Consider the following 13867-nt stretch of genomic DNA (forward strand, 5'->3'; position numbering starts at 1 on the left):
CACAGGAGACCACTTCCTACGTATAACCCCAGCAGCACAGACAGTAAGGGCTGCATTGAATAAATGGGACCTCCTGAGACTGAGAAGCTTCTGTAAAGCAAAGGACACTGTTGCTAAGACAGAAAGGCAACCCACTGACTGGGAGAAAATCGTCACCAACCCCGCAACTGACAAAGTCCTGATCTCCAAAATATATAAAGAACTCAAGAAACTAGACTGTAAAAGGCTAATCAACCCAATTATAAAATAGGGCACTGACCTGAACAGAGATCTCTCAACAGAAGAATTTCTGAGAAACCGCCACACTGCTTTCCAGAGTGGTTGCACAAGTTTGCATTCCCACCAGCAATGGATGAGTGTACCCCTTTCTCCACAACCTCTCCAGCAAAGGCTATCATTGGTGTTTTTGATTTTAGCCATTCTGACAGATGTAAGATGGTATCTTAAAGTTGTCTTGATTTGCATTTCCCTGATCGCTAAGGAAGTTGAGCATGACCTTAGGTGTCTTTTGGCCATTTGAACTTCTTCTGTTGAGAGTTCTCAGAAAATTCGGGATCAACCTACCCCTGGATCCAGCAATACCACTCTTGGGAATATACCCAAGAGAGGCCTTAGCATACAACAAAAATATATGCTTTACTATGTTCATAGCAGCATTGTTTGTAATAGCCAGAACCTGGAAACAACGCTAGCCGACTACGAGCCATTTAAAGGTTGAGGCGTGGTCTACGACGTAGCCAATGAGCTTCGGGAGGTGCGCACAGACCAGCCAGGATTACGTAATGGTGCAAGGCTCCACCGCCCAGGGCGGGGCCCAGGAGCCAAGTTACTGGAAGCATTTTAAGGGTTTGGAAAAAAAAATATCAAGCAAGGGACCGCCCAGGTTTTCTTGTGACTCCGCCCACAGTAGGGCGTGACCAAGGAAACAGCTCACTGAGGCAGGGAAGGTGGAAATTACGCAATGATACAAGGGGTGGGTCCAGGCGTGGTCAAGGAGCGTCTCTCCAGACGCCGGACGGTGTCTACGACGATTGAGTACAAAGAAGAGGCCAATGGGGTGATCGCTCCAGGGCGTGGCAGGGGCTCACAGGTTTTAAGAGTATTGTGTAATACCCAAGAGGCGGGCCAATCTCATGTGACATTGCCCTGGTCCTGGCAAGGATCTCGTCTCTTAGCGCCTCATAGTGTCTGCAGGAATTGAGTAATTGTACAAGCGGGGCGGGCTTAGTGTTGGATGGCGACGCCCAGCGCGTAACCAAGGCAGCTAGTCCTCCAGACCAGGCTTAGAGAGAATTGCGCAAGGGCCAGCTCTCTTTGAGGCTCCTCCCTGGGCGTGGCCAAGAAACGCCTGCTTCGGGCAATAGTGCTACTAGGGGGCTGAACTGCGCAGCGGGGGTTACGTTAAGTCACGTGATCTAATGTGGCGCTTGGAGGGGGGTGGGGCAGGAAAATAGGCCGAGCCCTAGTTGGAAAAGGGCAGGGTTTTCTGGGAGGCGGAGCGTGCGCAGGACAATCCCTAGGCAGCACACGCTTTAGGCCGTAAGTGTGGGCATGCTCCGCTGGGCGCGAGCGTGGAGGGTCCCCCGGGGGAAGCTTGGTGCCTCTTCTCCCAGACGCTCGGCGGTGCCTGTCGCCTTCAGTAGCAGTCGCAGTGGTGGACGAGGAGCCGAACCGAGGTCAGTCAAGGACACCCGGAGGGTGGGACTTCAAGGACACCCGGTGTAGGACTCCGCTGGTCCTCTCCGCACGCGGCCCGGCTGGCCCCGCCCCTCCCTTGGCCGCGCCCCGCCCCTCCCTTGGCCGCTCCCCTTCTCTCCTTCACCCTCCCCCTTTCTCCATGGTGGCCCCCACTTTCCAGGCCGCTGGCGCTCTCCTATAACCTTCTTGATGGAGAGGCGACACTTCCAGCTATCGTCTTTTTGCATGGACTCTTCGGCAGCAAAACCAACTTCAACTCCATCGCCAAGGCGATGGTCCAAAGAACCGGCAGGAGGGTGAGCTTCCGGGTGGGGTGGGGCATGGGTGGGCGGGGCCTAAGGGGGAAATCTGAAGATTGTGGATCTTGCTTAAATCTCTCAAGTCTGGGCTCCTGCTCATAAGTGGAAAGTTTCAGTGCACAGTCACCCGAAAAACACCTTCGAAGAGGACGGGTCTGCAAGGTGCCTTCTAGTTCGTCCATTTATGTTACAGAGCTCCACCTGTCCCTGTGTCAGGTCCCAAAGAAACTCAGGTCACGTGGCTATTTGTGATGCCTATTACCCTACCAAAGAGCATGCTGGCTGCCAAGCTCACTCAATACTAGTGACTCCTCCACCCCAACTTCTACCATAAACTTGTCCAGCCCAAAGGTTTCCCTTCCCTTCTCCCAGCTTCTCTTTTCTATATAACCCGGTAATTTCAGCCACCCGCTCTCTTGGTTCTCTTGGTCTGAGGCTCTTCTCTAGGTCCGAATGCCCACTCCCCTCCATACCTAAAGTTGGGATTTGACCAACACATGCATACACTATGGCATATGCGCGTGCACACACCTATATACATTTATATGTATATAGTAAAAATCAAGGAATAAGTCGGATAGCAACTTAAAGAAGCCATTCAAGAGTGACCTCTGGCCTCTGCGTGCACATGAAAATGTAAACACATGCTCATACACAAACATAATTGTGTCCCCAGGCTCATCTCCCTGACTGCTTCATCGTTTCCCAGGCTTTTCACTGTCTATAATCAGTGTACCACCATTCCTGTATTCCTATTTCACCCCACACTCCAGGTGTTGACAGTGGATGCTCGGAACCATGGTGACAGTCCCCACAATCCAGATGCAAGCTACGAGGCCATGAGTCAGGACCTTCAGGGCCTCCTGCCACAGCTGGGCCTGGTGCCCTGCGTCCTCGTTGGCCACAGCATGGGAGGAAAGACAGCCATGTTGCTGGCACTGCAGAGGGTGAGCTGCGTCCGTCTGCATCCTCTTAATGCACCGGAAGTGCCCAACTGATGATCTGGGACACGTCCGTGCTTTGGGTGGCCAGGCTCCAGCGACCGTGCTGGAGACTCAGTGAGATTCTATCTCATAGCCAGATGTTGTGGAGCGATTGGTTGCTGTAGACATAAGCCCAGTAGGAACCACACCTGGATCATATCTAGGAAGCTACATAGCAGCCATGAAGGCCGCTGATATCCCGGAGAAGGTGCCGCACTCCCAGGCCCGAAAACTGGTAGACGCACAACTTAGCGCCACTGTCAAGGTGATTCACGCTACCCCCTTCTCCTCACCCCCATGGTGTAGATAGACTGAGGCGCATGTGGGTCTCACAGAGAACCCCTCACAACTGCTTGACCCACCGCAGGACCCAGCCATTCGGAGGTTCCTGCTCACTAACCTGGTGGAGGTAGATGGGCGCTTCTCTTGGAGAATGAACTTGGAGACTTTAGCTCAGCACTTGGACAAGATTCTGACCTTCCCACAGCAGCTTGAATCCTACTCGGGGCCAACTCTCTTTCTGATTGGTGGAAATTCTAGATATGTACAGTAAGTCGTTGTAGGGCCAGAGGAAGGACTGTGCCTTACCACCAGCTGTGGGAGTCCGCTTGGGTCAGGGAGGGCTTGGGTGTGGGCATGGGGTACCTGGGGACCTGGCAACACCACTGGGCACGGAGGCTCCTGCAACTCTCTCATTCTCTCCTGTTCTCTCCCCCACCCCCACCCCCACCCCCACCCCCCGCCTCCCTTCTTCCCTCCCTCTCCCTCTCTCGTCCTGGTTTGACCTCACTATGGTGGCCAGACCCAGCCACCACTCAGAGATTAGGCGTCTCTTTCCTCAAGCCCAGATTCAGACCGTGCCTAACGCTGGCCACTGGGTCCACAGTGACAAACCCCAAGACTTCATGGATGCCATCAGCAGCTTCTTGGCCTAAGAAATGGCTCCTTGAAAGAGCAGACAGGGAACTCTGGACTGGCATCTTTGCAGCCGGCTGCCTGCTTCTGCATAGACCAATTCAGGTGGGCACAGAGAGGGCCCAGAAGTACAGAGATCATCCGACCCTTTAATAAATAAAGGCAGTTCTCTTAAAGTTCTGGGGTCCATTTTCTTTTTTTTTAAATATATATTTATTTATTATGTATACAATATTCTGTCTGTGTGTATGCCTGCAGGCCAGAAGAGGGCACCAGACCCCATTACACATGGTTGTGAGCCACCATGTGATTGCTGGGAATTGAACTCAGGACCTTTGGAAGAGCAGGCAATGCTCTTAACCTCTGAGCCATCTCTCCAGCCCCTGGGATCCATTTTCACCACCATCGTCCCCACTGGCTCCGCGAGAGGTGCATCCGGGAGTTCCTGCCGGTGCTTGTGTTCGCTTGGGTCCCCAGCATGCCCCTGGACTCTCCCTGCAACTGACTCTGTACTCTCTCTCGAACCACCTGCTGCATGTCTTCCTGGGGACAGGAGAGAGAGCTGATTCAAGGCAGTCCCTGCTGACTAAGGGGCGTCTTCCAAACCTCCCAAGTCAGAGGCCCCACCCTACCTCCCAGGCCTCCACTTCCTGCTTCAGCCTCAGTTTCTCCTGCAGGGCTTCCAGCAGCTGAGCCTCCACAGTGCGCAGTCTCTCTCTGCAGGAGTGCAGCTCAGCTTCCACTGCGCGTTTCCTGCAGGCAGCAGGGGATTTCTAGTGGCTTCCTTCCGGGGATGTCTGGAGTCCCTTTCCTCTCCTGTAGCAGGAGTGAGTCCCCCCACAACCCCATCTGCGGTTTCTCTCACTTAGCAATGGCTTCATCCCGCTCCAACAGGGCTTGCTCCAGGGAAGGCTCTGCCCGGGTGTCCCCCAGTGCTCCAGCCGCTCGGGATTCTGGGTTCTGTTGGAAGGTAATAGATGTGGAGGCAGTGATCTGGGGCTGGTCTGAAAGAGAAGCCCCACAGCCTTGACCCTGGCCCTAACCAACCTGCCCTGTTATGTCAACCTAATCTTACCACCCATTGCCTCCAGGGGGCGCTTCGTCCTCATCTTGTAAAGCCCTAGAAGAACCTTTGGCTGGCTAGCCGGGAAGTAGGCCAGGGAACTTTGGGCTTTACTCAGGAGTGGCAAGCGAGATAGATCACTTCGCTGGGTTTAGCAAAATGGACAGTGTTTGAAACTCCCAGAGAGAAAGGCTTTCTTACACTGGCCACGGGAAATAGTAATAATGAGTAGGCTGGGACCACTTACCTTTCAGTGTCCCTACAGAGGTGGCCTGGTGACTCTCGTCAGCTGGTCGTGACTAAGAGAAGACAGAGCCCTTTGCCCTTCCAGGCAAGGCACTCCCTAGCAGACTCCACCTACTGAAGGACAGTCTGGGGCAAGGAGCAAGTGCACACCTCCCTCTCACACGTTGGAACGCCCCAGGCCTTTCCCAAGTCTCACCTTCCTTCGCCCCTAGGGGGCGCTCCACCCTGTCTTGCTATAGCCAAGGAGAGGACAACCTTGGCTTGGTCCAAGACCAGACTGCAAGGCTGAGCATGAGGCTTGATTCTTTGCTAGCCCTTCAGGCATGATCTGTTCCCAGAATTCTAAACCTACCTCAGAAGGAAAAAAAAAATCCCAAGGCATCCTTACCAATATCTTGAATACCCATCTTCCACTATGCTATTTCTAGTATACTCCAAGCATGCAGGACCAGATGAGGGAATTTTGCTTGTTTGATTTGAGACAGGGCTTCTCTGTGTAGCCCTGGCTGCCCTGGAACTCTCTCTGTAGATCAGGCCTGTCTCAAAATTAGAGATCTCCCTGTTTCTGCCTCCCAAGTGCTGGGATGGTGCCCATCGTTCTCAGTATTCGGGAAGCAGAGACAGGTGGATCTCTGAGTTCAAGGCCAACCTGGTCTACAGAGCAAGTTGCAGGGCAGCCAGGGCTACACAGAGAAACCCTGTCTTGAAAAGCCAAAAAGGAACAGAAACCTAATATGTTATCAAACATCAAACCCATTTGCCTTAGCTCTCTGCTCTCAACTTGAAGTAATCTGTAGCCTGTGACTTTTCATGGCCGTGGCAGGTACACTGTCCCTTCCTTTGGGTTAGTCTGGCTTGCCTCTTGATAACACCATCCCTTTGCACTTCCCCCACAACAGCCCAGAAATGAGGCTGTTTGCTGGTGCTGCCCAGTGTAATTGAATCCGTGACATTAGTGTCGGTCACCTGACGGACGGAGGTGTTCAGTCCCATTTTGGGGGAGGGAAGAATTTTTGAGACGTTGAGCATCTTTTTCTTCCTTTCTTTTTAAAATCTCATTGTGCAGTGCTAGGTTAGGAATGAGCACAGGCACTTGCACATGCTAGGCAAGTGTTCTGCTGCCCAGCCATGTTCCATATCCTCACTGGGGGATTCAGTGGGGCTCTACCACTGAGCCACACCCCCGAGCCCATAGAATACCCTTTTGTACAAGGGATTGAACATCCTAGCATCCTCTGATTAGATAGTGCTAGAGATTCTTGAGCCAGTATCTCCAAGGACAACTGTACCTAGAGACCATGATGAGGTGGCTGTTAGATGGGCTCGGTGCTGTTTGGTATGTGCATTTCCACAGCCAAATGTCCACTTTCACATCTGTACAGTTATTTGTCTTCATAGATTACACATTTGTTTGCATCTTTCAGTGGTGTCCAGAGTGACATGTCACCCTAACCTTTCCCCTTTCTGTTTCTTTTGTTTTCTTTTTGTTTCTGTTTTTTGGTTTGTTTTTGTTGTTGTTGTTTTTGTTTTTCAAGACACAGTTTTTCAGTGTAACTTTGGAGCCTTTCCTGGCACTTGCTCTGTAGACCAGGCTGGCCTCCAACTCACAGAGATCCGCCTGTCTCTGCCTCCCAAGTGCTGGGATTAAAGACATGTGCCACCAGATCTGGCTCCCTTTCTGTATTTTTATTTTCCTTCTTCAAAAAGCAAGAAACAGAGCCAGCAAGGGGGCTGAGTAGGTAAGTGTACCCGCTGCCAGTCCTAAAGACCTGAGTCTCATCCCCGGGATCCACAGGCACTAGGGGATGACACACGATATGACAGTGACTGTGCAGAGCAGAAGTGCCAATGCAGGGTCTGAAGAAACTTTCACAAGCCAAGGAAATGGAGCGGCACAGTCCTTTAATGTCCACACAGTGTGGCTCCTGCGTGATGGCGCACACGCGCACATACACTACACACACACACACCAGTAAAGTTAAAAGTTACCAAAAATGAAAAACAATGGGGCTGGAGAGATGGCTCAGAGGTTAAGAGCACTGCCTGCTCTTCCAAAGGTCCTGAGTTCAATTCCCAGCAACCACATGGTGGCTCACAACCATCTGTAATGGGGGTCTGGTGCCCTCTTCTGGCCTGCAGGCATACACACAGACAGAATATTGTATACATAATAAATAAATAAATATTTAAAAAAAATGAAAAACGAACTAGCTTTGCCATGCGGTGGTGGCACACGCCTTTAATCCCAGCGCTCGGGAGGCAGAGGCAGGCGTGGATCTCTGTGAGTTCAAAGCCAGCCTGGTCTACAAGAGCTAGTTCCAGGACAGGCTCCAAAACCACAGAGAAACCCTGTCTCGAAAAAAGAAAAAGAAAGCAAGCTAGCTTTCCTGGTCATCGATGTCTCATAATTTGCTCATTTGTCTAGTATGTCCTGATCTTTCCATGGGGCTGGACTCCCCTCAGCTTTTATTTGTCTATTTATTTTTAAGTCAGGTTGATCTTGAACTCACAGAGATCTGCCTGCCTTTGGATGCTGGGATTAAAAGTGTGAGCCATCAAACCCAGATCAGCTTTTATTTGTTGACTTCGTTTTTAGATTTTTATTTTATTTTTAATTTGGTCTCCATAGTAAGTTCTAGGATAGCCAGGACTATGTAGACAAAACAAATGATAATAAATCACTTTTTGTTGCATTCATTTGTGTATTCTGTATGTGTATGATCATGCATGTGTGTAGGTCAGTTCCACAGGCTTTGTGCCTTTACTCCGAGCCATTTCACCTGTTCCAGATACAGGGGTCTTGTTATGTAGCCAAACATGCAGGGACACTACTGCTGAGCCCTGCTCCTGGCCCTCACTGGCAGATGTTAAACAAGGCCACTCCACCTTCCAAGTGCTGGGGTTACAGGCCTGGGCCACCATGGCTCAACCTCTGAGCCATCTCTCCAGCCTTTTTTTTTTTTTTTTTTTTTTTTTTTTTTTTTTTTTTTTTTTTTTTTTTTTTTTTTTTGGTTTTTCGAGACAGGGTTTCTTTGTAGTTTTGGAGCCTGTCCTGGAACTGGCTCTTGTAGACCAGGCTGGCCTAGAACTCACAGAGATCCTCCTGCCTCTGCCTCCCAAGTGGTGGGATGAGAAGCAACGTCATTCATTCTGCAAATATTTTAGGTGTATGTGTGGTGTGTGTGCACTCACACCTGTGTATGTGCAAAAAGGTTTATTTTATGTATGTGAGTGCTCTAGCTACAAGTATGCCTTCATGCCAGAAGAAGGCATCAGATCCCACTAGAAAATGGTTGTGAGCCACCCTGTGGTTGCTGGGAATTGAACCCAGGACCTCTGGAAGAGCAGCCAGTGCTCTTAACTACCAGCTCTTATTATGGTTTTTTGAGACAGGGTTTCTCTGTGTAGCCCTGGCTGTCCTTGAACTCTCTGTGTAGACCAGGCTACCTCAGAAATCTGCCTGTTTCCTGAGTGCTGAGATTAAAGATATTCGCCGCCGCCACCCAATGTGTGTGTGTGTATTCATGTGTCCTACAAACTTGCTCTGATCAAGCCATGTATCCTGGTGATGGGAAGAAAAATAGACCAGCTTTCCCGGTCTTGGGACACTCACATTCTAGAGAAGGGAGATGGCAGATGCTGTCAGGCATGCCTGTCATCCCAGCACTCAGGAGGCTGAGTCACAAAGTTCAGGGGCCAGAGATGCAGCTCAGCAATTCAGAGCACACACTGCTCTTGCAGAGGAGCCGAGTTCAGGTCCCAGTACCTAAGACAGACAGCTCACAACTGCCTGTAGCTCCAGCTCCAAGGAATTTGACACCCTCTCTGGCCTCCAGGGGTGGGACCGAGGGGTGGGGCCAAGGGTTCTGACCATCACTATGCAAATTAGAAATGCTAGCAAAGGGTGTGGATAAACTGACAAGCTAAACACCAGTTCAACACTCAACAGAAGGTTCTCCTTGAGGGGCTGAGAGCTATCTCAGTGGTTAAACTGGGGGTCTCTGCAAACACTCGGGCCAAGAGAAATGGTTTGAACGAAGCAGAGGGAGATCCAATGCAAGCGGACTCGGTAGCCAGTGGAGGTTCAAATTTCCTACTGTTGTGACCCCTTAATGTAGGTCCTCATGGGGTGATGCCCTCCAGCCATAAAATTATGTTTGCTATTACATCATAACTAACTTTGCTACCGTTGTGATTTATAGTGTAAATCTCTAATATGTAGATATCTTAGGGGCCCCCTGTGAAAAGGTCATCTGAACCCCAAAGGGGCTGCAACCCCCAGGCTAAGGACCACTGCTCTAGAGTCCAACATCAGGCAGTTTATTTTAGGCAAACTTAAGTACAGTACAATTTGGGGGAAAAAAATCCCGGTGACAATCCCATGTCCATAAGGAGGCATAATCACATCACAACTTTTCTCAAAATACATGTCACTTCTTCCATGACAGTGGGTGCTAGGCTGGGCGTGTTATCTTAAGGGCCTAGGGAGGATCTGGTGCGGTCCCCCTCATTCAGATAGTGCAGAGTGATGGAGGTGGGTCTTGTATCTTATCTGTTGATTTCATTGGTTAATAATAAAGAAACTGCCTCGGCCCTCATAGGACAGAAAATTAGGTAGGCGGAGTAGACAGAGGAGAATGCTGGGAAAAAGAAGCTGAGTGAGTGAGTCGCCATAATGCTCCCACTCCAGACAGACGCAGGTTAAGATCCTCTCTGGTAAGCCAGCTCATGGGCTACACAGAATATTAGAAATGGGTTAGAACAATATGTAAGAGCTAGCCAATAAGAAACTGGACCTAGCCAGGCCAGGCAGTGTTTGAAAGAATACAGTTTCCGTGTAATTATTTCTGGGTATAAACTAGCCATGCAGGTGGCCGGGTGCCGGGGACGCAGCCCTGCCGCTCCTAATTTCAACAGCAGAGGTCATATGGGCTATTACCCACCTCTGGCCCTGGTTGTGGGGAAGCCCCTGGCCCTACAGGTAGCACAAGGGTCACCCAGACTCCTAAGTATCTCGAGTCCTGCTTTTTGAATCTGGGGAAATCTCTAGCCACACAGATAGTGCAGGGGCTACCTGGGCTGTTAACCTCCTCCATCCCTAGCCTTCTGAACAGAAAACAGGCTATATACCTTTTCTCTTGAAAAGACAACCCTTGCTGGGCCGGTAGTGCCCACCTTTAATCCCAGCACTCAGGAGGCAGAGGCAGGTGTATCTCTGAGTTCGAGGCCAGCCTGGTCTACAGCAATTGTTCCAGGACAGCTAGGGCCATTAAACAGAAAGAAACCCTAACTTGGAAGACAAAAGAAAAGACAGCCCTTTGTGTTTAACATTCCTAGTTTCCCTAGTGCAATCTGAGAGCACAAGGACCTTTGCACTCTAAACAAAGAGCTCTGGTTACTCTTGCAGAGGACCCCAGTTCAGTTCCCAGCACCCCACATCTCACAGCTTTCAACTGTTTGTAACTCCAATTCCCAGTGATCTGCCGCCCTCTTCTGGCCTCCTTGGGCACTGCACTCACCTGCACATACCCAGCCACAAAAGAAAATACATCCTTAAAAATATTTTTGAAAAGATGTGGCTTTTAACTTTTTGTTTTGTTTTTGAGACAGGGTTTCCTCTGTATAGCCCTGGCTGTCCTGGAACTCACTCTAGCTGGAACTCTCAGGCTGACCTTAAACTCAGAGAATCACCTACCTCTGCCTCCTGAGTACTGAGATGAAAGACAGGCGCCACCACTGCCCAGCTCAAGATGTGATTTTTAAATATTTAAGTTTTCAATATTTTAACTACTTCTAAGTGGAAAGTCAATTATTCATCTTCTTATAAATGGAACTATGAGGCCAAATTTCTCTCTTTTGATCTTATCAGCAGGAAATAGAAGGAAATAAATGTATATCCAGAAATGATGGATTTCAACCAAAACACCATCTCAAAGGTCAGAGTCTAGCAGCAAGAGTCGCCGCCTGGCTGCCTGTCTGTCTGTTTTCCTCTCCTACTGAACTCGGCCTTGAAGTTGAGATGGTTGCCATTTAGTGATGAACTGGAAGGGAGAGAGGAGAGCAGAGGAAGAACCCTGTTTGGAGGCCTGCAGGTGGGCTTTGTGCCAGGAGAGCTGGGACTTTGGAGCGGGGGGGGGGGGGGGGCTCTCAGAATCTAAACTCTTAGACCCTGATTGAAAGGTCTTTATCTATAAGATAGAGCCAAAGGGGATCTGTCCGTCTGGATCACATAGGGGTTTGCATGAAGCACTGGAGAGAGGAGAGATGTCTTTTCTATCAAAGATGGCTAGCCCGTCAAGAGGTGTTATTCCACAAACCTCCCCCATCTTGAAACTCTTGCATGCTGGATAGTTTTATGTCAACTTGACATAAGCTGAAGTCATTTGAGAGAAGAAAATATCAATTAAGAAAATGCTTCCAGGGCTGGAGAGATGGCTCAGAGGTCAAGAGCATTGCCTGCTCTTCCAAAAGGTCCTGAGTTCAATTCCCAGCAACCACATGGTGACTCACAACCATCTGTAATGGGGTTTGGTACCCTCTTCTGGCCCGCAGGCATACACACAGAATATTGTATACCTAATAAATAAATATTAAAAAATTATATTTAAAAAAAAGAAAATGCTTCCATAAGATCAAGCTGTAAGCAAGGCTATAGGGCATTTTCTTTCCTTCTTTCTTCCTTTCTTTCTCTTTTTGCCATTTTTAGTTTGTTTGTTTTTTCAAGACAAAATTTCTCTGTGTAGCCCTGGCTGTCCTGGAACCCACCTTGTAGACCAGGCTGGCCTCAAACTCAGAGTTCCACCTGCCTCTGTCTCCTGAGTGCTGGGATTAAAGGTGTGCGCCACCACCACCCAGCTGCACGTTTTTCTTAACTTATGGGAGAAGGCATCACTCACTGTGGATCCTGGATTCTGTAAGGAAGCAGTTGGTGGTGGCAGCGAAGGCTGTGGTGCACGCCTTCAATCAAAATACTCAGGAGCAGGTGGATCTCTGTAAGTTCGAGGCCAGCCTGGTCTACAGAGCTAGTTCCAGGATAGCCAAGGCTACACAAAGAAACCCTGTCTCAAAAAAACAAAGAAACAAAAATTAAAAAAGCAGATTGAGCAACCCATGACAGGGAGCCAGTAAACAACGCCCCTCCATGGCCTCTGCATCAGCTCCTGCCTCCAGAATCCTGCCCAGCTTGAGTTCCTGCCCCGTCTTCCTTCAGTGATGAACAGCGATATGGAAATGTAATAAACCCTTTCCTCCCCAAGTTGCTTTTGGTCGTGGCGTTTTATCATAGCAATAGCAACACTAGGACATCTTGTGTCTGTGCCTTTTTGCCCCATTCCTGCATATGGCTGAGACCTGACTCTGACATAGACTGTCGCTCTGTTCTTAGGACGAATCAGCCGATCCACTCAGATCACGTGGCTGAGCTGCCACCGGCAGGGGTAGGCGCAGGCAAGAAATCAAACTAAGCTAGCATCCCTTGAAGTTTGTGCTTGCTAGGGTGGTTTGGGTCATGGTGTAGCCTCTTTTTTTTTTTTTTTTTTAAAAAAGCAGTTACGAGAACTTCTTCCTCTTGCAGAGGACCCTGGTTCGATCCCAAGCACCCACATGGTGGATCACAACCAGTTCCAGGGGATCTGATACCCTCTTCTGAATTCTGTATGTACCAGGCACATACCCGATGTATTCTGGCAAAACACTCGCATACATTAGAAAGAAAAAAACTGCTTCAATGAGTTGTTTTCTCTTCATTATGTTTTCGTATATCATATTGAGAATATTCTTTTCTAGCACAAAGGTGGCTCAGTGATTAAGAGCACTTGTTGCTCTTGCAGAGGATCTGAGATCAATTCTCAGCACCCATGTCAGGTGGCTTTCAGTCGTTTGTAATTCCAGCTCCAAAGGATCCAACGCCCTCATCTGGCCTCCAAAGGCATCCGTGTACACATAAACTAAAAACAAAAGCAAAAACAAAACAAAACAAAAAAAACAGCAACAACGCAAACTATACAATAAATACTTCGGGGTTGTAGTTCAGAGGTAGAGCATCTTCCTTAGAATTCCGCCAGTGAGGGGTAGTGGCGTGGCTCAGTAAGTGGAGTGCGTGTGTGAAGCTCTGGGTTTTATCCCCAACGCTAAAAAAAAATACGTTAGGTGGAGAAAGCTTCCTCTTCCTCCTCCAGGTGCGCAAACCCCCTCTCATCACACTGTCAGGGTGACGCTGCCACCAGCTGGAGGACTTCTGTCACTGGTGATTTCATCCCAGACTGAGCGCACACAGGTGCACGGGAAAGCACCTGGACAAGCGAGGCAGTAACGCCCTTGACCTGTAGGTGGCAGCAGCTCCCAGCCGCAGAGATCCAATGAGCGGACCCTATCCCCGAGTGCGTGAGGTGGAACCAGCGGTGCCCGAGGCGCTTTGCAACTCCCAGGGTTCCTTTGCAAAAATTCTGCTCATCTGCTCCGGCACGATTCCTACTCTGTCTACACATCGAGAATCGAGGGACACGATCCAGTGGCTGGTGGCGGTGGCACAGGCGTGTAATCCCAGCTCTGGGGAGGTGAAGGCCGAAGGAAAACAAATTCCCGGTCATCCTTGGCTCATATCAAGGTAGAGGCCAGCCTGGGGTAAATGAGACTTCGTTGTACATAAAAAGAAACCGACTCTG

General features: G+C 49.7%; 1 protein-coding gene and 1 long non-coding RNA gene across 4 annotated transcripts; one reads left to right on the forward strand and one right to left on the reverse strand.

The window, feature by feature from the left end:
* The first annotated feature begins 1434 nt into the window (after positions 1–1434).
* Abhd11 (abhydrolase domain containing 11) lies at positions 1435–4289 on the forward strand. Of its 3 annotated transcripts, XR_007589669.1 has the most exons (7): positions 1444–1676; positions 1859–1994; positions 2771–2944; positions 3075–3245; positions 3348–3529; positions 3783–4000; positions 4154–4289. XR_007589669.1 is itself a non-coding variant. In XM_050129311.1 (6 exons), the coding sequence occupies exons 1-6, from the start codon at positions 1552–1554 to the stop codon at positions 3913–3915; spliced, it is 921 nt and encodes a 306-aa protein (XP_049985268.1). In that variant the 5' UTR covers positions 1444–1551; the 3' UTR covers positions 3916–4071. The 3 variants fall into 3 exon arrangements, 2 of the variants coding, with proteins under 2 accessions (XP_049985269.1, XP_049985268.1); XM_050129311.1 differs by lacking the exon at positions 4154–4289 and having other exon boundaries at positions 3783–4071; XM_050129312.1 differs by lacking the exons at positions 3348–3529; positions 3783–4000; positions 4154–4289 and having other exon boundaries at positions 1435–1676; positions 3079–3239.
* Positions 4290–4294: 5 nt separating this feature from the next.
* Positions 4295–8162, reverse strand: LOC126492738 (uncharacterized). The gene is made up of 4 exons (XR_007589670.1): positions 5206–8162; positions 4761–4855; positions 4528–4648; positions 4295–4438 (listed from the first exon to the last, which is right to left on the reverse strand). It is a non-coding gene; the product is annotated as an uncharacterized lncRNA (long non-coding RNA).
* Positions 8163–13867: the final 5705 nt, after the last annotated feature.

This window comes from Alexandromys fortis, unplaced genomic scaffold (assembly GCF_014885135.2).
Source record: "Alexandromys fortis isolate MF-2015 unplaced genomic scaffold, M_Fortis_MF-2015_v1.1 scaffold_312, whole genome shotgun sequence".
NCBI classification, from domain to species: Eukaryota; Metazoa; Chordata; class Mammalia; order Rodentia; family Cricetidae; genus Alexandromys; species Alexandromys fortis.